The following is a 25,190-nucleotide window of genomic DNA, read 5'->3' on the forward strand; positions in this document are numbered from 1 at the left end:
GCAGCGATTTTTAAAGTTCTCAAACCATCCCTTGCTCGCATGATACTTATTCGGGTTGTCCTCCCCAGATGTTTCCCATTGGTTCCCTGTATATGTATTTGGCCTGGTTGCAGATGGCCTTCCGGGTCAGATGTCACCCTCTGTCATCTGGCCTTCCACCTAAAAGGTTAACTGGGTCTCCACCTTCACGATGTTTACATTACAGGGGAATACACAGCAGCTTGGAGCAGATGGGCGACCAACTCTCCACGCTGGTCTTTCTTGGTTTTCTGGGGGGAGTGGGGGACGAGAGAGGAAAGCAGGGTCTTGCTCTGTCGCCCAGGCTGGAGTGCAGTGGCACAATCACTGCTCACTGCAGCCTCGACCTCCCAGGCTTAGGGGAGCCTCCCGCTTCAGCCTCCCGAGTAGCTGGGACTACAGGTGCGTGCCACCACACTGCACTAATTTTTTTCCTTTTTTTTTTTTTTTTCTTTTTGGTAGAGACGGGTTTCTCACTATGTTGCCCAGGCTGGTCTCGAACTCCTGGGCTCAAGCGATCCTCCCGCCGCGGCCTCCCAAAGCGCTGGGAATACAGGTACGGCCACCGCGCCCAGCTGCTTCTCCTTGGTGGACTGATCAACACCAACAAGGCGGCGCACGTCTCTATTACTCACGCCTTCGTCAGGCTCCTGGAGAATATTCATCCAGTCTTCAAGAGGCACGACGCTCCGCCTCCTCTTGACAGGTGGCTGGCCCAGGATCAAGATTCCCCTCCAGGCCTCCGCTCCACCTGGGGAGGCCTCAGCTGCGGCCGTAGCCGCGGTGGCCTCCATAACGGCTGCGGTCGCCGCTTCCTAGAGCCTGGTTTTGGAGCCGCGAGGACGCCGACGAGGCTGTTTAACTTCCCGTGAGTCCCCACCTTCGCCGCTCCGCTGGCCGGGAATTTGGCAAGGCTTTGCCCTACGCGGTAAACACGTAAGCCTACTGGAAAACTGGCCTCCGCAATCCCCTGAGCAGCGCCCTAGATGACGCCAGACTGAGGGAGCCGCAACCACTGGCTACAGTTGACACGGCCCTAAAGGAGGCTTCTCGCGAGGCTTGGCAGCCCCACAGCCATTTCAGGGACAAGGAGGCTGTCATCAGCAGATCTCGCGAGGTTCAGGGAAGCGCCCCGGGAACTGGGCCGCTAGGCCAGCCCCTGCGTCGGGGGGCGCAACATGGCAGCCCAGGCTTTGTCGCTGCTGAGGGAGGTAGCGAGGCTGGAAGCGCCGCTGGAGGAGCTACGCGCGCTTCACTCCGTGCTGCAGGCAGTGCCGCTCAACGAGCTTCGCGAGCAAGCGGGGGAGATGCGCCTCGGCCCGCTCTTCTCCCTTCTTAATGAGAACCATAGGTGAGAGGACCTCGGGGGCTTGAGCCGAGGAAAGGGGCACCTCTAAATATGGACACGAGAGTGGTTGAGGGCAAGAACAACGCTTTTCCCAATCATAGGGGAGGTGGAAAGTAGCCGAAATTTGCAGAGAAGGAAGGATCCTGGTTTCAGAGGCAGGAGACGGGGTTCAGGTTCAGCCTCTGAGAGTGCCCCAGGGTGTTTTCTCCCGTCGCCTGGCCTCGCTGCCTCTGAGCAGTGAGGCACTGCCTTCTCTTTCAAATAGAAGTTAAAGGAGGAAAGCAAAGCTGTCCACTTACAAGGAGCATGCATTCCACATCTCTTTGTACAGGTTCTTGATTTGTTTCCCCTTCTAAAAGGATCCTATCCTGGCAATGTGGCAAGAACCATCAGCATTTTAAATTCACATGCCTTTTCATCCAGTCATTCTTGTTAAAAAAAATTTAATGCGAGTATACGCGCACAAAATGTGCAGTTATTTTGTTCTTTCGAACCCGAGGCTGGAATCGCCCCAAAAGCACCGGCAAGAGAGTTCCCACAAGGGAGTGCTTCAAACCTTCCCGACATGTGGCTGGTTGGGATGACAGAAAAAGAAGCACTGAATGCCAAGGCGATCAGTCCAAAAGCGTTTAGGGGCAAACCGGCAGAGGGCTGCAGAAATTGTCAAGACCGACACCGGGAGAAAGGTGTTCCTGGGTATGTCCGCAGCGAGGGGGTCAGGGTATGGAGTTCAGATGAGAGTTTAAAGGAATTTGGCTCAGGGTTGAGGCCAGTTTCTTCCAGTGTTTTGGGCAACAACCTAGGTACCTTTATCAGGCCTGTGAATGTTCAAGACCCCTGGTTTATTGTCAAGCCTGCTAGGGAAACCTGCCGCTGGCTAGGTCAGAGAGCAATCAAGGCACTCTGATTTTCCATCAGGACACAGAAAGAAAGGGGCAACTGGAGGACCCTGCAACATTATATGCAAGAATATAACATACCGTGTGTGGCACCAGAACACTAGAAAAAATATCCGTTAACAGAGGATTCCAAATAGCGCTATTACTCTGTAACACTATGCAGTTATTTAAGATATTGAGGTAGATGTATATATATATGTATGTGGACATGGAAAGATCTCTGTGTTGTTTTTTTGTTTTGTTTTGTTTGTTTGTTTTGACACGAGTCTCGCTCTGTCGCCCAGGTTGGAGTGCAGTGGCGCGATCTCGGCTCACTGCAACCTCCGCCTCCCTGGTTCACACCATTCTCCTGCCTCAGCCTCCCGAGTACCTGGGACTACAGGCGCCCACCACCACGCCCGGCTAATTTTTTGTATTTTCAGTAGAGACGGGATTTCACCGTGTTAGCCAGGATGGGCTCGATCTACTGACCTCGTGATGCACCCGCCTCGGCCTCCCAAAGTGCTGGGATTACAGGCGTGAGCCACCGCACCCAGCCAATCTCTGTATTGTTGAATGAAAAAGAAAATTGCAGAGTATATGAATCTATAATTTTAGCCTGTAATTTTTAAAAAGGATTACAATGTTCCCAACCCCCACAGGCATGTATAACTTGTATAACATTGCAAATATATGCAAAGTTACACCAGAAACTATTAATAGGGAAGTGGGTCTGAAAATAGTAGGACAACTTTTACTTTTGATTTTTTACACATCCATAGTGTTTGATTAAAAACACTTCGTAGGTCCGGTGCAGTGGCTCACGCCTGTAATCCCAACACTTTGGGAGGCTGAGGCGGGCAGATCACCAGGTCAAGAGATCGAGACCATCCTGGCCAACATGGTGAAACCCCGTCTCTACCAAAAATACAAAAATTAGGCCAGGCACAGTAGCTCACGCCTGTAATCCCAGCACTTTGGGAGGCTGAGGCGGGTGGATTACAAGGTCAAGAGTTCGAGACCAACCTGGCCAACATAGTGAAACCCCATCTCTACTAAAAATACAGAAATTTGCCGGGCATGGTGGCACGTGCCTGTAGTTCCAGCTACTCTGGAGGCTGAAGCAGGAGAATCTCTTGAACCTGGGAGGCAGAGGTTGCGGTGAGCCGAGATCGCTCCACTGCACTCCAGCCTGGGCAACAGAGTGAGATTCCGTCTCAAAACAAAAAAAAACAAAAATTAGCTGGACTCGGTGGCACACACCTGTAGTCCCAGCTAGTTGGGAGGCTGAGGCAGGAGAATCACTTGAACCCAGGAGGCGGAGGTTGCAGTGAGCCAAGATTGCACCACTGCTCTCCAGCCTGGCAACAGAGTGAGACTCCATCTCAAAATAATAATAATATAATAATAATAATAAAAACACTGTAGATCGGGAGCAGTGGCTCACATGTGTAATCCTAACACTTTGGGAGGCTGAGGTGGGTGGATTGCTTGAGCTTTGGAGTTTGAGACCAGCTGAGCAACATGGTGAAACCCCGTCTCTACAAAACAAAACAAAAAATTAACTGGGTGTGCGTGCCTATAGTCCCAGCTACTTTGAGGGCTGAGGGGGAGGATCCCTTGAGCCCAGGAGGCAGAGGTTGCAGTGAGCCAAGATTGCACCACTGCACTCCAGCCTGGGTGACAGAGTGAGGCCCTTTTTTTTTTTTTTGAGATGGAGTCTCGCTCTGTTGCCCAGGCTGGAGTGCAGTGGCAGGATCTAAGCTCACTGTAACCTCTGCCTCCCAGGTTGAAGCGGTTCTCCTGCCTCAGCCTTCTGAGTAGCTGGGACTACAGGCACGTGCCACCACCACAACGCCCAGCTAATTTTTTGTATTTTTAGTAGAGATGCAGTTTCACCATGTTGGCCAGGCTGGTGTCGAACTCCTGACCTCAAGTGATCTGCCTTGCCTGCCTCGGCCTCCCAAAGTGCTGGGGTTACAGACATGAGCCACCGCGCCCAGCCAAGACTGTCTAAAAAAAAAAAAAAATTAAAAAAAATTTTATAATTCTTACCTGGATTCTGGGGAAAAAGGGGGAAAAAAACCAGTTTGTATTTGATTATTTGATCATTTAAAAGAGTTTTGAAATGTTTGTGATCCAAAGACTTTCAAGTGACATTACTACTTGAAAAGATTATGAACCACTGAATCAACACTGGATGATTTCAGAGCGCTTTCTTGGCTCTGACCTTCTAAGATTCCTTCCTTTTCTGTAAGTGTTCTCCATTCATGATGTCTATCAGTTAACATTATTTGGGTCTGCCTATGAAATATCTCTTATTTGTCTCCTCTTTAATTCAAGCCCTCATTTTTTCCCTCTTGCTAGGTCTGTAGTGTTAGTCCGACTTCTCATTACCTCTGAAATTCCTTTTCTAGCAAATTCCTTCCCACCCTGTAACCCCAGTGAGCATACATCTCGAGTCAGTTGGTGCTAATCTTTTCCATGGTTTCCCATTGCCTGTAGTGAGTTTTTAGAATGCCATTTGGGCCCTTTACAGTATATTTCCGTCCTACTTTTCCAGCCTCACCTTTTTCCTCCACTCCACTTCTTTTCATCTGCTCCAGCTACCATGTGGCACCCTTGTTTTTCCTTAAGCCTGACTTGCACTTTCCTAACTTTACTCATACCAGCCCTTCTAACTGAAATACTTTGCTGTCTGTCCATATTCTGTCCATCCTTTTAGGCCCACTAAAGAGCCATCTCCTCCAAAATATTTTTCTTAATTATTCCAGTTGCAAATGACTGCTCCTCAGATCTGCTAAAGGACATTATTGTAATTTCTGTTAATGATAATTGACACTATTACCTATGTTATAGTTCTCTGTATGTCTATTTCTAGTTTGTAAATTCTTTGAAGGCAGTGACCGCATTTTGTTCATGTCTGCATCCCTCTTAGGGCCCAGCACATAATGCAGTATACACCCAATTAAATATGAGACTCACAGAGTTTAGAGTGGCCACCTTGTCCAACCTCTCCTATTAGAGATGAAGAGACTTCCAAAAGTCATACCGCAAGTTGACAGCAGAGATGCAGTAGGAACTGAAGTGAGGGAGAATTTGAGGATTCAGGTCCATGGGGAAGATAGTTTGCTGAATGAAGGAGCAGTGCTTTAGGGAACAATTTTAATGGAAATTTAAAGACAGACTAATTCAGAACTGGATACATAGCAGATACCAACTGCAATTTGTGGGAATAATTCTCTGGGTAGTATCTGGCAGTCTTCAGATACATTGCTGTTATCCTGGCTAAACCACATAGGTTGTTGTGTATTGGTTCACAATCTGATCTTGTAGATGTAAGTTAGAATCTTGACAGTTTTTTTTTTTTAGAGAGTTTAAGTCCCAAGAGTACTGCTTTAGAAAATGAAAATCGGCCGGGCGCGGTGGCTCACACTTGTAATCCCAGCACTTTGGGAGGCCGAGGCGGGCGGATCACGAGGTCAGGAGATCGAGACCACGGTGAAACCCCGTCTCTACTAAAAATACAAAAAATTAGCCGGGCGTGGTGGCGGGCGCCTGTAGTCCCAGCTACTCGGAGAGGCTGAGGCAGGAGAATGGCGTGAACCCGGGAGGCGGAGCTTGCAGTGAGCCGAGATTGCGCCACTGCACTCCAGCCTGGGTGGCAGAGTGAGACTCCGTCTCAAAAAAAAAAAAAGAAAAAAAAAAAAAAAAAAAGAAAATGAAAATCAAACAAGACTAATTTTAAGCATTAACTCTTTGGCTCATTGGCAAAGAAGGGTCACATAGGACCTGAAATTTGTGCACTGTGCAGTTTAACATACCACTTTTTTTTTAAACAGCTTTCAAAGGTGTAATTTGTATACAATGAATTGCACTTAATAAAACGTACAAGTTGGCAAGTTTTGACATATGTATATACCCATGAAACCATCGCCACAAGTAAGATAGCGAATGTATCTTTCACTCCCAGAGGCTCCCTCCCACCACTTGCTAATCTCTCTCCCTGTTTCAACCAGTCAACCACTGATCTGCTTTCTCTCACTGTAGATGAACTTGCCCTTTATTTTGGCCAGACATGGGGGGAAGGGATCATACAAATGGAGTCATACATTATGTATTCTTTTGTTTGGTTTCCCTCACATAGCATATTTATTTTGAGATTTATCTATGTGGCATGAATAAATAGTTCATTCCTTTTTATTGTTGAGTGGTAGTCCATTGTATGAATGTGCTACAGTTTTTTATCCATTCCCCTGTTGGTGAACATTTGAGGTTTGAATTGTTTTCTGTTTGGAGATATTACAAATAACAGTGCCATGAACATTCATGTACAAGTCTTCACATAAAAATATTCTTTCTTTTCTCTTTGAGTAAATAGCTAGGAATGAAATGGCTAGATGGTATGGTAGGTGTATATTTAACTTTTTAAGCAACTGGCAAACTGTTTTCCAAAGTGGTTATAGTATTTTACATTTCTACCAGCAGTGTATGAGAGTAGATCATAGACCTAAATGTAAAACCTAAAACTACAAAACTTCTAGAAGAAAACAGGAAAAAAAAAACGTATGACTTTTAGTTAAACAGACTTCTTTAATATGATACCAAAAGCATGATCTATACAAGAACAAATCGAGCTGGGTGTGGTGGCTCATGCCTGTGGTCCCAGCTATTCAGGAGGCTGAGGTGGAGGCTACCGTGACCTGTGCTTGCTCCACTACACCAGCCTGGGTGACAGAGAGAGCCTGTCTTAAAAAAAAGAACAAAGTGATACAAAGTAGAATTAATCAAAATTAAACATTCGGTTCTTCAGGCTGGGTGGTGGCTCACGCCTGTAATCCCAGCACTTTGGGAGGCTGAGGTGGGCAGATCACGAGGTCAGGAGTTTCAGACCAGGCTGACCAACATGGTGAAACCCTGTCTCTACTGAAAATACAAAAGTTGGCCAGGCGTGGTGGCTAACGCCTGTAATCCCCACACTTTGGGAGGCCAAGGTGGGCAGATCACGAGGTCAGGAGATAGAGACCATCCTGGCTAACACAGTGAAACCCCGTCTCTACTAAAAATACCAAAAATTAGCCAGGCATAATGGCAGGCACCTGTAGTCCCAGCTACTCCGGAGGCTGAGGCAGGAGAATCGCTTGAACCCAGGAGGCAGAGGTTGCAGTGAGCTGAGGTCGCACCACTGCACTCCAGCCTGGGCAACAGAGCGAGACTCAGTCTCAAAAAAAAAATCGGTTCTTCGAAGGTTACATACAGTTAAGAGAATGAAAAGAAAAGTCACAAATGGAGAAAAATCTTTGTGAAGAATGTATCTGATAAAAGACTTCTATTCAGAATATGTAAGGAGCTTTGAAAACTAAATAGCAAGAAAAGAAATAACCCAATTAAAACATGGGCAAAAGATTTGAACAAGAAGTACAGATGGGGCCGGGCACAGTGGCTCACACCCGTAATCCCAGCACTTTGGGAGGCCAAGGCAGGTGGATCACCTGAGGTCAGGAGTTCGAGGCCAGCCTGGCCAACCTGGTGAAACCCCATCTCTACTAAAAATACAAAAATTAGCTGGGCTTGGTGGCAGACACCTGTAATCCCAGCTACTTGGGAGGCTGAGGCAGGAGAATCACTTGAACCCAGGAGGTGGAGGTTGCAGTGAGCCGAGATCACGCCATTGCACTCCAGCCTTGGCGACAGAGTGAGACTCCATCCCAAAAAAATACAAATGATAAATATGCACGTAGAAAGATACTCAACATTAATCAGGGAAATACAAATTAAAATTACAGTGAGATTCTACTGCACACTATTAGATTGGCTAAAATTTTAAAAGGCACAGAAGCAATGCAACCCACGTGTGCACCCAAAGTGTCTGTGAAGGGATGAATGGATAAACAAAATGGGGTATATACATATGATGGGATATTGTACATCTTGCCTTAGAAAGGAAATTCTGACAGATGAACTTTGAAGACGTTGTACTAAATGAAATAAACCAGACACAAAAGGACAAATGTTGTATGTTTTTACTTACATACCTAGAGTAGTTAAATCTAGAGAGACAGAAAGTGGAATGGTGGTTGCCAGGAGCTTGGGGAGGGGAGAATAGGGAGTGTTCAATGGATGCAGAGCTTCTGGTTGGGAAGATGAAAACGTTCTGGAGATGGACGATGGTGATAGCTGGAAAACAAAGTGAATGTTCTTACTCCCACAGAACTGTGCATTTAAGAATGGTTAAAATGGTAAATTTTACCTGTAATCACATTTTTTTTTTAAAGGAAAAGAAAACCATACTTATAAGTATCCTCATTCCTCCTCTTCCCCTTTCCTGCAGCCTCTGGCAACCAGGAATCTACTTTCTTTTTTTTTTTTTTTTTTTTTTTGAGACAGGGTTTCGTTCTTGTCATCTAGGCTGGAGTGCGATGGTGCTATCTCGACTCGCTGCAACTGCCGCCTCCTGGGTTCAAGCGATTCTCCTGCCTCAGCCTCCTGAAGTAGATGGGATTACAGGCGCCCACTACCACACCCACCTATTTTTTTTTGTATTTTTAGTTGAGATGGGGTTTCACCATGTTGGCCAGTCTGGTCTTGAACTCCTGACAGGTGACCCACCTGCTGCGGCCTCCCAAAGTGCTGGGATTATAGGCGTGAGTCACCGAGCCTAGCGGAATCTACTTTCTATATGGATTTGTCTATTCTGGACATTTCATATAAGTAGAATCATTCTGAAAAAGAAGCCTTTTTTGTCTGGCTTATTTCACTTAGCATAATATTTTAAAGGTTTATTAATGTTGTGAAATGTATCATTACTTCATTGCTTTTTATGGCTGAATAATATTCATTATATGCACATAACACATGTTTATCCTTTCATCACTTGGTGGACATTTGGATTGTTTCCACTGCTGTGAACATTTGTGTACAAGTTTTATGAAAATAGCATGTTTTCAATTATCTTGGGTTTAAAAACATTCTTAATACTACCTTAGGTTCAATTATACAAAGTGGAATTCCTGAATTAAAAGAGCATGTTCATTTTTAAGGCTTTTCATTTGTATCACATAGTTACCTACCCAAAAGGTTGTACCAGTTGAATTGTATACTACTACTAACAATATATTAGCCCGTTTATTTGTAGTGTCTATTAAGAGACAAGAAAATTGTTCTGAAAACATCTTCTGTATCTACCACTGGTAGTCATCAGTTTCTCTTACATAGTTCTTCCCTCTTCTCTATCCTCACTGCTGCTCCCCTGGTTTACTCCTTCATCACCTCTCACCATTTACGGCCTTGTCATTGAAAATTCTTCCCCTAACACTGGTGCAGAGTGATTTCTATAAGTCAGATCTCATCATTTTACTTCTTTGTTTAAGACCACTTATGGCCTGCCATTGATTTTCTGGAAAAAGTCTAAATTCCAAGCATGACATAAAATGCCTGTTAGAATCTGGCTTCTGTGCATCTTTTCAGTTTCAGTTCTTGTCCTTCACCTCACCCTTTTACCTTCTCACCACCTCCCATTCTGACCCCGATGATACCAAACTACCTGTTCCTTGAAAGTATAACACTATGTCTTATTCCTCTCTGCCTTTTCATGTGCTGCTACTCCCTCTATCTAGAACACTTTTCTTCTGGATAACTCCTACTTTTTCTTAAAATTTAGTTTAGATGTTACCCTTCTGGGAAGCCTTCCCTGTACCCTCTGTTCTTTTTTAAGCTCCTATAGTTTCTAGTCTTAGCCTATAGCGTTTATTTATCTGGATTACAGTTGCCTTTTTTTTTTTTCTATATCTTTCATTGGATTGAGCTCCTTAAGACTAGAGAATATATTGGGCCAGGCATGGTGTCTCACACCTGTAATCCCAGCACTTTGGGAGGCTAAGGTGGGAGAATCACAAGGTCAGGAGATCGAGACCATCATGGCTAACACAGTGAAACCCCCGTCTCTGCTAAAAATACAAAAAGTTAGCCGGGTGTGGTGGCATGCACCTGTAGTCCCAGCTACTCGGGAGGCTGAGGCAGGAGAATTGTTTGAACCCAGGAGGGGGAGGTTGCAGTAAGCAGAGATCGTGCCACTGTACTCCAGCCTGGGCAACAGAGCGAGACTCTGTCTCAAAAAAAAAAAAAAAAAAAAAAAAAAAGCCAGGTGCGGTGGCTCAAGCCTGTAATCCCAGCATTTTGGGAGGCCAAGGCGGGTGGATCACCTGAGGTCAGGAGTTCGAGACCAGCCTGGCCAACATAGTGAAACCTCGTCTCTAAAAATACAAAAATTATCCCAGCATGGTGACGCACCCCTGTAATCCCAGCTACTGGGGAGGCTGAGGCAGGAGAATTGCTTGAACCTGGGAGGTGGAGGTTGCAGTGAGCCGAGATCGGGCCATTGCACTCCAGCCTGGGCGACAGAGCAAGACTCCACCTCAAAAAAAAAAAAAAAGACTATATATCTTATTCTTCTCTGTAGCCCCAGCACAGGCAATGCGCGTAATAGGTACTTAGCAAATGTTTAATAGGTGAGTGAAAGCTGTTGTTTCAAAAAGAAGTCTGTGTGGAGGAGATGCTGACGCAAGCTTCAGCTATTATTAGGTTGTTACTTCCTACCTGGGCAGGATATGAACTAATAAGATTTATGATGTCTCCTTCAGGGAAAAGACTAATTTGTGTGTATCCATTCTGGAGAGATTGCTCCAAGCTATGGAACCAGTTCACGTGGCCCGGAACCTCAGGGTTGACCTGCAGAGGGGACTAATTCACCCTGATGATTCTGTAAAAATCCTCACTCTTTCACAGGTATGAAATTTTACTAGGAACCAACATTGACCACCTGCTCTGGGCCAGGTTCTGTACTGGGACAGAAAGATGAAGAAAGCACAGTATCTCTCTCCTTCCCTCTTCCTTCTCCCCTCTCCTCTGCTCCCTCTTTCCCCCTGGGAAATGTGTGGTCTATTCCAATGTGCATAGCTAACTGTAACCTGGGAGATACAAGCTAAAGAAAGAAGTTCCAGTAAGTGCCATCTAAATCATTCATTAATCGGATACTGACTGAGTTCCTTTTACATGCCAGGCATTGTGCCATATGCTGTTAGAGTTACCAAGATAAACAAAACCGATTACTTTCCTTCAAGGAGCTCCTAGTGTAAAGAAAAAGATTCCTATGTGTTCAAATAGTCTCTGCCATTTTAGATTCTGTTACATTGGATGAACCAAATGCTGTTGTAAAGGTCACTAAACCAACAATTAAGACAGTAACTCTTATCATCCTGGTAACCAAAGCATCCTGCTATTTGAGTGAAGAGCTGCTGCTAAGGATTATCTTATTGAAATGTTAGGAGCTAAACAGTTACTCAGTAGATACTGAACTACTGTTTTTCCTTTTCTGTGTTTATTCAGCAAAAAAGGGTGCCAGGCACGGTGGCTCACGCCCGTAATCCCAGCACTTTGGGAAGCCAAGGCGGGCGGATCACCTGAGGTCAGGAGTTCAAGACCAGCCTGGCCAACATGGTGAAGTGCTGTCTCTACACAAATACAGAAATTAGCCAGGCATGATGGCAAGTGCCTGTAATCCCAGCTACTCGGGAGGCTGAGGTGGGAGAATAGTTTGAACCCAGGAGGCAGAGGTTGTAGTGAGCCGAGATCACGCCACTGCACTCCAGCCTGGGTGAAAGGGCGAGACTCCATCTCAAAAGAAAAAAAAAAAAGTGGGGGGAAGGGAGGAAGATATCAGTTTATTCACTGGCCATTTATATGCCAGACACTGTAGCAGGTGCTTTGCCTATTCAGTGTCGTTTAATCTTCATAACTATCCTGGAATTAAATATTGTGTTCCCATTTTACGGATAAGAAATGGGGCTAAAATTTGTGCAAGGTCAGTGTAGCTAAACATAGAGCTGGGTTTGTATTGTTTTCACTCACTGAGTTATCTTATTTCTTTACCCACTTTCTTTTTTCTTTGCTTTCAAAGATGTGACCTATACCATATGTGTGTTTGACTGAATGAATTTAGGTCATTTTGATTTTTTAATGACTTGATATATAGCTGTGATCACTAACTCCTAAAATAACTGTGCACTAAGGAAATTGGACCATCGTGTGTTTACCATATGTTGCCCTACTTTAGAAGAGTGTTTCTGATTGTTTTTCTTTCAGATTGGAAGAATTATTGAAAATTCTGATGCTGTTACTGAGATTCTAAATAATGCTGAATTACTAAGACAAATTGTTTATTGCATTGGTGGAGAGAATCTATCTGTAGCAAAAGCGGTGAGTCTACTAGAATCATTGACTTAAATGTGCAGAGACATCGGCGTCCCAAAAGATAAAGAAAGGCCTTCTGAATTGAGAGGTGAAGGTTTAGAATGGATGATTTGTGTAATGGAATTTACAACTTCATATGGATTGTGTAAAATAAATGGTTGTCAAGTAAATACTAGTAAACCCCTTTCACTTTCTAGGATATACATATCTACAGTATTCATCATAATTCTATGGGGGATACCTTGCGTCTTTTCCAATTATAAATAATAGCTAAAACATAGTGAATGCTCATTGGGCAAGGTGCATTCCGTGCACTATTTTCACATCACTCTTATGAAGTAGATAATAATCTGTATTTTGGGGATGTAAGAGATATTTTCTTTCTTTATAAGGCCATCAAATCCCTGTCAAGAATATCACTAACCCAAGCTGGACTGGAGGCTTTATTTGAAAGCAATCTGCTGGATGATTTGAAAAGTGTAATGAAAACAAATGACATTGTTCGATACAGGGTGTATGAGGTAAGATAAAAAGCACACTTTCTCATGCTTACAAAGCAGAATGCAGTTTGGCTTATGCTGAAGAGCAAGATGGCTCATTAAGTATATAATCTGTGTTTGGCCCTACTGTAGGTGCTGGGAATATAAGGATGCATTCCCAGCCTAGTATGTGAGACAGTCATAAAAAATACTTACAGCCCAGCTCTATGGGAGGCAAGGGCAGGAGGACCCCTTGAGGCCAGGAGTTTCAGACCAGCCTGGGCAACATAGCGAGACCCCATCTCTACAAAGATTTTAAAAATTAGCTGTGCATGGTGGTATGTGCATGTCGTCCCAGCTACTCAGGAGGTTGAAGTGGGAGGATCAACTGAGCCCAGAAAGTTGAAGCAGCAGTGAGCTGTGGTTGCACTACTGCACTCCAGCCTGGGCAACAGAGCAAGACCCTTTCTACATATATATATATTTACAGTGCAGTATAATTACTATGATAGAGAAGATATTGAAACCAGACTTGAAAAAATTTGTAGTAGTAATAAGAAGAAATGGCCCTTATTTGTACCAGCTTTGTACTAAGCACTATGCTAAAATACTCACATATATTATCTTCAATTCTTACAGTAAACTTTGTATGTTGTTATCATTAACCTCATATTGATGGAGCAATTGATCCAAGACCACACACTTAATAGGGTGCATATTTGAAATAGAATCCTCTATAGTCTAATTCCCTCTTCAGAACACTTTCTTACTTTGCATGTCATGATACCATACTATGCTGCTCTTCCTTTTGCCTCTCAGTTTCTTCTCAGCCTCCTGGCTCTTTATCCTCCATTGAATCTTTAATTGTTGGAGTTCATGAAAAGAGAGTTCCAAGCCCTGCTTTCACTGTACTCTACTCATTCCTAGGCAGTTTTACTCATCTTATGATTTCACTTCCCATCTGTGATGATGCCTCTCAGATGTAAACTTCCAACTGAGACCTTTCTTCTGAGCTCAAACCTTCATGCTCAACCGCTTACTCACTCTTGGCCCCTTGGGTATATTCTAGGCCACTCAAACTCATGCTGAAATCAAATTCCTGATCTTCCTTATCCACCCTATCCCCCTAATAAAAAACAAGAGCAACAAACTGGCCCTGTCTCACAGTCTGCTTAGTTGGGTATTAGATCTTGGCTCATTCTGAGGCCTGTTTTCCCTGCCACATATCCATTCAGTCATCATATTGTGTTGATTTTATTTAAACCCCTGCATTTCTCTTCATTATTACAGCTTCTACCACCCTAGACTAACTTACTGGTGTCACTCACCTGGGCTACTATATTTGCATCCAAACTGGTCTCCACTCATCCATTTTTATCATCCCTAGTCTATCTTCACATGCAGTCAGAATGGTTTTTTAAAAGTCCAAATCTGATTGTGTCATTTCTCTGCTTAAAACCCTTCAGTGTCTTCCTATATCTGTCAGTAAGACCTCAGAACATAACTTGCTGAATGAGTAAGTGAATGACTGACTGACTGACTGGCAGGATGCCTGAATGAGTGAATGGTTTAATAATCCATTTGTTGTGGTTGATTCAGGCTTTTCTACCCTGATTGATGATTGCTTGGGCGGGAAAGTGCTGATACACCCAGATATAATGGAACATTTCTGTGCCAAGGTGGCTGGGCATGGTGGTTCATGCCTGTAATCTCAACACTTCAGGAGGCCAGGGCAGGCAGATCACTTGAGGCGGGGAGTTCAAGACAAGCCTGGCCAACATGGCAAAACCCCATCGCTACTGAAAATACAAAAAAATTAGCCAGGTGTGGTGGTGCGTGCCTGTAATCCCAGCTACTCAGGAGGCTGAGGCACGAGAATCGCTTAAACCCAAGAGGCGGAGGTTGCAGTGAGCTGAGATCACACCACTGCACTCCAGCCTAGGTGACAGAGTGAGACTCTGTCTCAAAAATAATAATCTGTGCCAAAGTAATTTCTTACATGTTCACTGAAGTTTTTCTACTTAAAGAGACAAATAATGGATTTTTTAAAACTCATTTATAAAAAGTACCTAGTCCTACGTTTAACTTAAAATGAGATCTATCAGGCATAGGGCTGTTTTGACCTTTCTCTTTTTTTCTTTTTTTTTTTTTTTATTTCAGCTAATTGTAGAGATTTCTTCTGTGTCGCCAGAATCTTTAAACTACTGTACCACAAGTGGATTGGTAACCCAGCTCCTGAGAGAGCTGACTGGTGAGGATGTGTTGGTCAGGTGTGTTGACTGAGTTCTTAAAGTGAAATGTCCTCTTTTGAAGGGCTGGGGAACAACCTTGGGACATCTGTGATTTTCTCTATTAGAGACTTTGCCCAGGTTGCAATCTCATGACTGATGTGTGTCCTGAAGGAGGGACCTTTAGAAAATTGCTCAAGGTACATCGTGACAACATACTGGAACTTGGCAAAGTCCCACATGACAATTCAGCTACTTTCAAGTGACTCTGTTCCCTGTCCCTAGGCCTGTGTGCTCTTAAAAAGTTGCAATCACATGATAACTGCCATTTTGAATTACTAATATTTCATCATATGCATTTATTTTGGCATTGTTAAATAGCAACACTGTGGCATAATAGAAGAAACATGCACTAGACCGGGTGCAATGGCTCACGCCTATAATCCCAGCAATTTGGGAGGCCGAGGCGGGCGAATCATGAGGTCAGGAGTTCAAGACTAGCCTGGCCAACATAGTGAAACCCTGTCCCTACTAAAAATGCAAAAATTAGCCGGGCATGGTGGCGTGTGCCTGTAGTCCCAGCTACTTGGGAGGCTGAGGCAGGAGAATTGCTTGAACCTGGGAGGTGGAGGTTGCACCACTCTACTCCAGCCTGGGCAACAGAACAAGACTCTGTCTCAAAAAAAAAAAAAAGAATATGAGCTTTTCAAAATGAGGAAGACTGGGCTTGCATGCCTCTCTACTATTTATTAGCTGTTTGGCCTTGGACAGATTATTATAAGCTTTCTACATCTCAGTTTCCTCATCTCTCAGACAGAACAGTAACTAAAAAAGATATTGTGCCAGGTGCAGTAGCTCACAGCCTGTAATCCCAGCACTTTGGGAGGCCGAGGCGGATGGATTACCTGAGGTCAGGAATTCAGGACCAGCCTGGCCAATGTGGTGAAACCCTGTCTCTACTAAAAAAATACAAAAAATTAGCCGGGCATGGTGGCGGGTGCCCGTAATCCCAGCTACTGGGAAGGCTGAGACAAGAGAATTGCTTAAACCCAGGAGGTAAAGATTGCAGGGAGCCAAGATCGTGCCATTGCACTCCAGCCTGGGCAACAAGAGCAAAACTCCATCTCAAAAAAAATAAAAAGATATTGTTAAGAATTAAGCTAATTGACTATAGAAAGCAGTACAATGGCTGACACAGGTTCTCAAAGAAATGTTAATTCCAGTCTCTTCCACCCACTATTCCCTAAATCCCCTTTAATATCTGCCAAGTGTTCCTTTGTTGATATTCCACAGTTTACTAATACCTCCTCACTGTTGTACAGTTGGTTTGCTTCAAGTATTTTGCTGTTACGATAGCATTATAGTTATCTTTGTGTATATAGGTTTTGATTTTTCTTATCTTAAATGATTTTCTGATTGTCCTGTGTTCTTTAAACATGGCTGAATTTATTAAACCCATATGAGTAAATCAGTCACTAGTTACATTGCTTCAGTGCATTTGAGTGTCTCAACCTAATGAGACAATTTTGTTAATTATTTTTTAGCATTGTATCAAATTTTGTGACATAGAAAAAAAAACCTGTAAATGGTCAGTCAGAACACTTTAGGATCAACTACCAACTAAATAAATTTTTTAGTTATTTTCTTTGATCATGGTTGGATATGAGATGATACCAAAGAATTATTGTTAATTTCTTAATATGTGGCAGTGGCATTATAATTGTGTGAGGAAACGTGTTTTGTAGAGATGCATACTAAAGTATGCAGGGGTAAATGGCAGGGTGACTAGGATTTGCTTTAAAATAGTTCAGCAAAAAGTAGGGAAAAGAGATGAAATAAGTAAAGCAAAATCTTCATAACCATAAAATCAGGTTATGTGTATATGGGGGCTTATTGTATTCTCATTACTTTTGTATATGATATTTGAAAATAAAACACAAATTTAGAAAATATTTTAGGAAGCAGCTAGGTTATAGTGGAAACAATAATGGACTTCAAATCAGAAGGTCAAGATTTAAATCTAAACTCTGCCTGTAATAACAATGTGATTACAGATAAGTCACTGCAACTTTCTAGGCCTTAGGGCTTCATGTGAAAAGAGGAGCCAAGATTATTGACCTTTCAAATGTGATGGGAAGAATTAAATAAGATAACCTATATGAGAGCAATTTATAAACTATGCAAATCCTGTGCAAAATCTCCTTGTTTTTGTCCTTCTGACATTTTAGAGCCACGTGTATAGAAATGGTGACATCACTGGCATATACTCATCATGGACGACAGTATCTTGCTCAAGAAGGAGTAATTGACCAAATTTCTAATATAATTGTTGGGGCAGATTCAGACCCTTTCTCTAGCTTCTATCTGCCAGGTAAGAAACTGATGCCTATGGAAATGATGGTGCATGTTTTATTTCTGAGTTCTCTCTGACAGCAGGGGGTTGGGGTTGGGAGTGGACAGGGATTGTTTTCCTTTAGAGCTGATTTCCTTAACAAGCTGATTTTGTTTAGAAGATATCTAGAGCCACCAAATTCAAATTCAACAGCACATTAGAAGGGTCATCCACCCTGATGAAGTGGGATTTATCCTATGGATGCAGGGAGGGTTCAGGATACACAAATCAATAAATAAGATATACTATGTTAACAGAATAAAGACAGAAACCAAGTAATGCGGGAAAAGCATTTGACAAATTTGAGCTTTTTTATGATAAAAACTCTTAAATTAAGTATAGAAGGAATCTATCTCAACACAATAAAGGCCATGTATGACAAACCCACAGCTAACATACTCAGTGGTGAAAAGTTGAAAGCATTCTTCTAAGATCAGGAACAAGGCCGGGCGCAGTGGCTCATGCCTGTAATCCCAACACTCTGGGAGGCCAAGGCAGGCGGATCACAAGGTCAGGAGATCGAGACCATCCTGGCTAACACAGTGAAACCCTGTCTCTACTAAAAATACAAAAAATTAGCCAGGCATGGTGGTGGGTGCCGGTAGTCCCAGCTACTCAGGAGGCTGAGGCAGGAGAATCCCTTGAACCTGGGAGGTGGAGATTGCAGTGAGCCAAGATTGCGCCACTGCACTCCAGCCTGGGCGACAGAGTGAGACTCAGTCTCAAAAAAGAAAAAAAAAAAAAAAATCAGGACAAGGATGCCCACAATTACCACTGCTATTCAACAAAGTACAAGACGTTATAGCCAGAGCAATTAGGCAAGATAAGTAAATAAAAGGCATCCAAATCTGAAAGAAAGAAGTGAAAATTTCCCTGTTTGCCAATGATGTAATGTTTTATTAATATATAGCATAAAGATTCCACCAAAAAACTGTTAGAATGACTAAATAAAGCTGCAGGATACAAAATCAGTGCATAAAAATCCATAGCATTTCTATACACTAACAGTGAACTCTGAAAAAGTAATCAAAGATACATTCCCATTTACTATAGCATTCAAAAAAATTAAATATGAATAAATTTAAGGAGGTGAAAGATCTGTATACTGAGAACTATAAAAACTGATGAAGGGGGGTGGAGCCAAGATGGCCGAATAGGAACAGCTCCAGTCTCCAGCTCCCAGCCCCAGCGACACAGAAGACGGGTGATTTCTGCATTTCTACTTGAGGTACCGGTTTCATCTCACTAGGGAGTGCCTAACAGTGGGTGCAGGACAGTCGGTGAAGCGCACTGTGCGCGAGCTGAAGCAGGGCGAGGCATTGCCTCACTCGGGAAGCGCAAGGGGTCAGGGAGTTCCCTTTCCTAGTCAAAGAAAGGGGAAACAGACGGCACCTGGAATATCGGGTCAGTCCCATCCTAATACTGCGCTTTTCCAACGGGCCTGGAAAACGGCACACTAGGAGATTGTGTCCCGCACCTGGCTCGGAGGGTCCTATGCCCACGGAGTCTCGCTGATTGCTAGCACAGCAGTCTGAGATCACGCTGCAAGGCGGCAGCGAGGCTGGGGGAGGGGCGCCCGCCATTGCCCAGGCTTGCTTAGGTAAACAAAGCAGCCAGGAAGCTCGAACTGGGTGGAGCCCACCACAGCTCAAGGAGGCCTGCCTGCCTCTGTAGGCTCCACCTCTGGGGGCAGGGCACAGACAAACAAAAACTCAGCAAGAACCTCCACAGACTTAAATGTCTCTGTCTGACTGACAGCTTTGAAGAGAATAGTGGTTCTCCCAGCATGCAGCTGGAGATCTGAGAACGGACAGACTGCCTCCTAAAGTGGGTCCCTCACCCCTGAGCAGCCTAACTGGGAGGCACCCCCCCAGTAGGGACAGACTGACACCTCATTCAGCCGGGTACTCCTCTGAGACAAAACTTTCAGAGGAACTATCAGACAGCTGAATTTGTGGTCTCACGAAAATCCACTGTTCTGCAGCCACCGCTGCTGACACCCAGCCAAACAGGGTCGGGAGTGGACCTCTAGTAAACTCCAACAGACCTGCAGCTGAGGGTCCTGTCTGGTAGAAGGAAAACTAACAAACAGAAGGGACATCCACACCAAAAACCCATCTGTACATCACCATCATCAAAGACAAAAAGTAGATAAAACCACAAAGATGGGGAAAAAACAGACCAAAAAAACTGGAAACTCCAAAAAACAGAGCACCTCTCCTCCTCCAAAGGAACGCAGTTCCTCACCAGCAACGGAACAAAGCTGGATGGAGGATGACTTTGATGAGTTGAGAGAAGAAGGCTTCAGACGATCAAACTACTCTGAGCTACGAGAGGAAATTCAAAACAATAGCAAAGAAGTTAAAAACTTTGAAAAAAAATTAGAAGAATGGATAACTAGAATAACCAATGGAGAGAAGGGCTTAAAGGAGCTGATGGAGCTGAAAGCCAAGTTTCGAGAACTACGCGAAGATTGCAGAAGCCTCAGTAGCAGATGCGATCAACTGGAAGAAAGGGTATCGCTGATGGAAGATGAAATGAATGAAATGAAGAGAGAAGGGAAGTTTAGAGAAAAAAGAATAAAAAGAAATGAACAAAGCCTCCAAGAAATTTGGGACTATGTGAAAAGACCAAACCTACGTCTGATTGGTGTACCTGAAAATGATGGGGAGAATGGAACCAAGTTGGAAAACACTCTGCAAGATATTATCCAGGAGAACTTCCCCAATCTAGCAAGGCAGGCCAGCATTCAGATTCAGGAAATACAGAGAACGCCACAAAGATACTCCTCAAGAAGAACAACTCCAAGACACATAATTGTCAGATTCACCAAAGTTGAAATGAAGGAAAAAATGTTAAGGGCAGCCAGAGAGAAAGGTCAGGCTACCCACAAAGGGAAGCCCATCAGACTAACAGCTGATCTCTCAGCAGAAACTCTACAAGCCAGAAGAGAGTGGGGGCCGATATTCAACATTCTTAAAGAAAAGAATTTTCAACCCAGAATTTCCTATCCCGCCAAACTAAGCTTCATAAGTGAAGGAGAAATAAAATACTTTACAGACAAGCAAACGCTGAGTGATTTTGTCACCACCAGGCCTGCCCTAAAAGAGCTCCTGAAGGAAGTACTAAACATGGAAAGGAACAACCGGTACCAGCCACTGCAAAAACATGCCAAATTGTAAAGACCATCGAGGCTAGGAAGAAACTGTAGCAACTAACGAGCAAAATAACCAACTAACATCATAATGACAGGATCAGATTCACACATAACAATATTAACGTTAAATGTAAATGGGCTAAATGCTCCAATCAAAAGACACAGACTGGCAAACTGGATAAGGAGTCAGGACCCATCAGTGTGCTGTATTCAGGAAACCCATCTCACGTGCAGAGACACACAGAGACTCAAAATAAAGGGATGGAGGAAGATCTATCAAGCAACTGGAAAACAAAAAAAGGCAGGGGTTGCAATCCTAGTCTCTGATAAAATAGACTTTAAACCAACAAAGATCAAAAGAGACAAAGAAGGCCATTACATAATGGTAAAGGGATCAATTCAACAAGAAGAGCTAACTATCCTAAATATATATGCACCCAACACAGGAGCACCCAGATTCATAAAGCAAGTCCTCAGTGACCTACAAAGGGACTTAAACTCCCACACAATAATAATGGGAGATTTTAACACCCCACTGTCAACATTACACAGATCAACAAGACAGAAAGTTAACAAGGATATCCAGGAATTGAACTCAGCTCTACATAAAGTGGACCTAATAGACATCTACAGAACTCTCCACCCCAAGTCAACAGAATATACATTTTTTTCAGCACCACACCACACCTATTCCAAAATTGACCACATAGTTGGAAGTAAAGCTCTCCTCAGCAAATGTAAAAGAACAGAAATTATAACAAACTGTCTCTCAGACCACAGTGCAATCAAAGTAGAACTCAGGATTAAGAAACTCACTCAAAACCGCTCAACTACATGGAAACTGAACAACCTGCTCCTGAATGACTATTGGGTACATAATGAAATGAAGGCAGAAATAAAGATGTTCTTTGAAACCAACGAGAACAAAGACACAACATACCAGAATCTCTGGGACACATTCAAAGCAGTGTGTAGAGGGAAATTTATAGCACTAAATGCCCACAAGAGAAAGCAGGAAAGATCCAAAATTGACACCCTAACATCACAATTAAAAGAACTAGAAAAGCAAGAGCAAACACATTCAAAAGCTAGCAGAAGGCTAGAAATAACTAAAATCAGAGCAGAACTGAAGGAAATAGAGACACAAAAAACCCTTCAAAAAATTAATGAATCCAGGAGCTGGTTTTTTGAAAAGATCAACAAAATTGATGGACCGCTAGCAAGACTAATAAAGAAGAAAAGAGAGAAGAATCAAATAGATGCAATAAAAAACGAAAAAGGGGATATCACCACCGATCCCACAGAAATACAATCTACCATCAGAGAATACTACAAACACCTCTATGCAAATAAACTAGAAAATCTAGAAGAAATGGATAAATTCCTCGACAAATACACCCTCCCAAGACTAAACCAGGAAGAAGTTGAATCTTTGAATAGACCAATAACAGGTTCTGAAATTGTGGCAATAATCAATAGCTTACCAACCAAAAAGAGTCCAGGACCTGATGGATTCACAGCTGAATTCTACCAGAGGTACAAGGAGGAACTGGTACCATTCCTTCTGAAACTATTCCAATCGATAGAAAAAGAGGGAATCCTCCCTAACACATTTTACGAAGCCAGCATCGTCCTGATACCAAAACCTGGCAGAGACATAACCAAAAAAGAGAATTTCAGACCAATATCCTTGATGAACATTGATGCAAAAATCCTCAATAAAATACTGGCAAACCGAATCCAGCAGCACATCAAAAAGCTTATCCACCATGATCAAGTGGGCTTCATCCCTGGGATGCAAGGCTGGTTCAACATATGCAAATCAATAAATGTAATCCAGCATATAAACAGAACCAAAGACAAAAACCACATGATTATCTCAATAGATGCAGAAAAGGCCTTTGACAAAATTCAACAACCCTTCATGCTAAAAACTCAATAAATTAGGTATTGATGGGACGTATCTCAAAATAATAAGAGCTATCTACGACAAACCCACAGCCAATATCATACTGAATGGGCAAAAACTGGAAGCATTCCCTCTGAAAACTGGCACAAGACAGGGATGCCCTCTCTCACCGCTCCTATTCAACATAGTGTTGGAAGTTCTGGCCAGAGCAATCAGGCAGGAGAAGGAAATAAAGGGTATTCAATTAGGAAAAGAGGAAGTCAAATTGTCCCTGTTTGCAGATGACATGATTGTATATCTAGAAAACCCCATTGTCTCAGCCCAAAATCTCCTTAAGCTGATTAGCAACTTCAACAAAGTCTCAGGATACAAAATTAATGTACAAAAATCACAAGCATTCTTGTACACCAATCACAGACAAACAGAGAGCCAAATCATGAGTGAACTCCCATTCACAATTGCTTCAAAGAGAATAAAATACCTAGGAATCCAACTTACAAGGGATGTGAAGGACCTCTTCAAGGAGAACTACAAACCACTGCTCAATGAAATAAAAGAGGATACAAACAAATGGAAGAACATTCCGTGCTCATGGGTTGGAAGAATCAATATCGTGAAAATGGCCATACTGCCCAAGGTAATTTATAGATTCAATGCCATCCCCATCAAGCTACCAATGACTTTCTTCACAGAATTGGAGAAAACTACTTTAAAGTTCATATGGAACCAAAAAAGAGCCCGCATCGCCAAGTCAATCCTAAGCCAAAAGAACAAAGCTGGAGGCATCACGCTACCTGACTTTAAACTATACTACAAGGCTACAGTAACCAAAACAGCATGGTACTGGTACCACAACAGAGACATAGATCAATGGAACAGAACAGAGCCCTCAGAAATGATGCCGCATATCTACAACTATCTGATCTTTGACAAACCTGACAAAAACAAGAAATGGGGAAAGGATTCCCTATTTAATAAATGGTGCTGGGAAAACTGGCTAGCCATATGTAGAAAGCTGCAACTGGATCCCTTCCTTACACCTTATACAAAAATTAATTCAAGATGGATTAAAGACTTATATGTTAGACCTAAAACCATTAAAATCCTACAAGAAAACCTAGGCAATACCATTCAGGACATAGGCGTGGGCAAGGACTTCATGTCTAAAACACCAAAAGCAATGGCAACAAAAGCCAAAATCGACAAATGCGATCTCATTAAACTAAAGAGCTTCTGCACAGCAAAAGAAACTACCATCAGAGTGAACAGGCAACCTACAGAATGGGAGAAAATTTTTGCAACCTACTCATCTGACAAAGGGCTAATATCCAGAATCTACAATGAACTCAAACAAATTTACAAGAAAAAAACAAACAACCCCATCAAAAAGTGGGCAAAGGACATGAACAGACACTTCTCAAAAGAAGACATTTATGCAGCCAAAAAACACATGAAGAAATGCTCATCATCACTGGCCATCAGAGAAATGCAAATCAAAACCACAGTGAGATACCATCTCACACCAGTTAGAATGGCTATCATTAAAAAATCAGGAAACAACAGGTGCTGGAGAGGATGTGGAGAAATAGGAACACTTTTACACTGTTGGTGGGACTGTAAACTAGTTCAACCATTGTGGAAGTCAGTGTGGCAATTCCTCAGGGATCTAGAACTAGAAATACCATTTGACCCAGCCATCCCATTACTGGGTATATACCCAAAGGACTATAAATCATGCTGCTATAAAGACACATGCACACGTATGTTTATTGCGGCACTATTCACAATAGCAAAGAGTTGGAACCAACCCAAATGTCCAACAATGATAGACTGGATTAAGAAAATGTGGCACATATACACCATGGAATACTATGCAGCCATAAAAAATGATGAGTTCGTGTCCTTTGTAGGGACATGGATGAAACTGGAAAACATCATTCTCAGTAAACTATCGCAAGGACAAAAAACCAAACACCACATGTTCTCACTCATAGGTGGGAATTGAACAATGAGAACGCATGGACACAGGAAGGGGAACATCACACTCCGGGGACTGTTGTGGGGTGGGGGGAGGGGGGAGGGACAGCATTAGGAGATACACCTAATGCTAAATGACGAGTTAATGGGTGCAGGAAGTCAACATGGCTCATGGATACATATGTAACAAACCTGCACATTGTGCACATGTACCCTAAAACCCTAAAGTATAATAAAAAAAAAAAAAAACTGATGAAGGAAATTGAAGAAGACACAAATAAATGGAAAGGTATCCTATGTTCACAGATTGGAAGAATTAATATTATTAAAATGTTCGTGCTGCCCAAAGCACTATATAGATTCAGTGCATTCCCTCCAAAATTCTTAAATTTAATGACATTTTTCACGAAAGCAGAAAAAAAAATTTTTAAATATACATATTTCAGAATACATTGTTCACAATAAACGATATGATTTTTTAATTTGTCAGTTAAAAGTTAATTTTTTAAAAAAGATACCTATAGCCTCTTACTGAGATGGAATCTGTTGCCCTTGG

General features: G+C 42.9%; 1 protein-coding gene across 3 annotated transcripts in view; it reads left to right on the plus strand.

The window, feature by feature from the left end:
* The first annotated feature begins 685 nt into the window (after nt 1-685).
* Nucleotides 686-25,190, plus strand: part of PSMD5 (proteasome 26S subunit, non-ATPase 5) — a 35,369-nt gene continuing 10,864 nt past the window's right edge. The window contains exons 1-6 of one of the 3 annotated variants that reach the window (XM_055271288.2): nt 686-1,369; nt 10,884-11,028; nt 12,385-12,498; nt 12,885-13,013; nt 15,132-15,241; nt 17,428-17,570. In XM_055271288.2, the coding sequence (XP_055127263.1) occupies nt 1,197-1,369; nt 10,884-11,028; nt 12,385-12,498; nt 12,885-13,013; nt 15,132-15,241; nt 17,428-17,570 (814 nt within the window). In that variant the 5' untranslated portion in view covers nt 686-1,196. The remainder of the gene's footprint in view (nt 1,370-10,883; nt 11,029-12,384; nt 12,499-12,884; nt 13,014-15,131; nt 15,242-17,427; nt 17,571-25,190) is intronic. The other 2 variants (XM_055271291.2, XM_055271290.2) reach the window with 2 other exon arrangements.

Source organism: Symphalangus syndactylus, chromosome 3 (assembly GCF_028878055.3).
Source record: "Symphalangus syndactylus isolate Jambi chromosome 3, NHGRI_mSymSyn1-v2.1_pri, whole genome shotgun sequence".
Classification (NCBI taxonomy): domain Eukaryota; kingdom Metazoa; phylum Chordata; class Mammalia; order Primates; family Hylobatidae; genus Symphalangus; species Symphalangus syndactylus.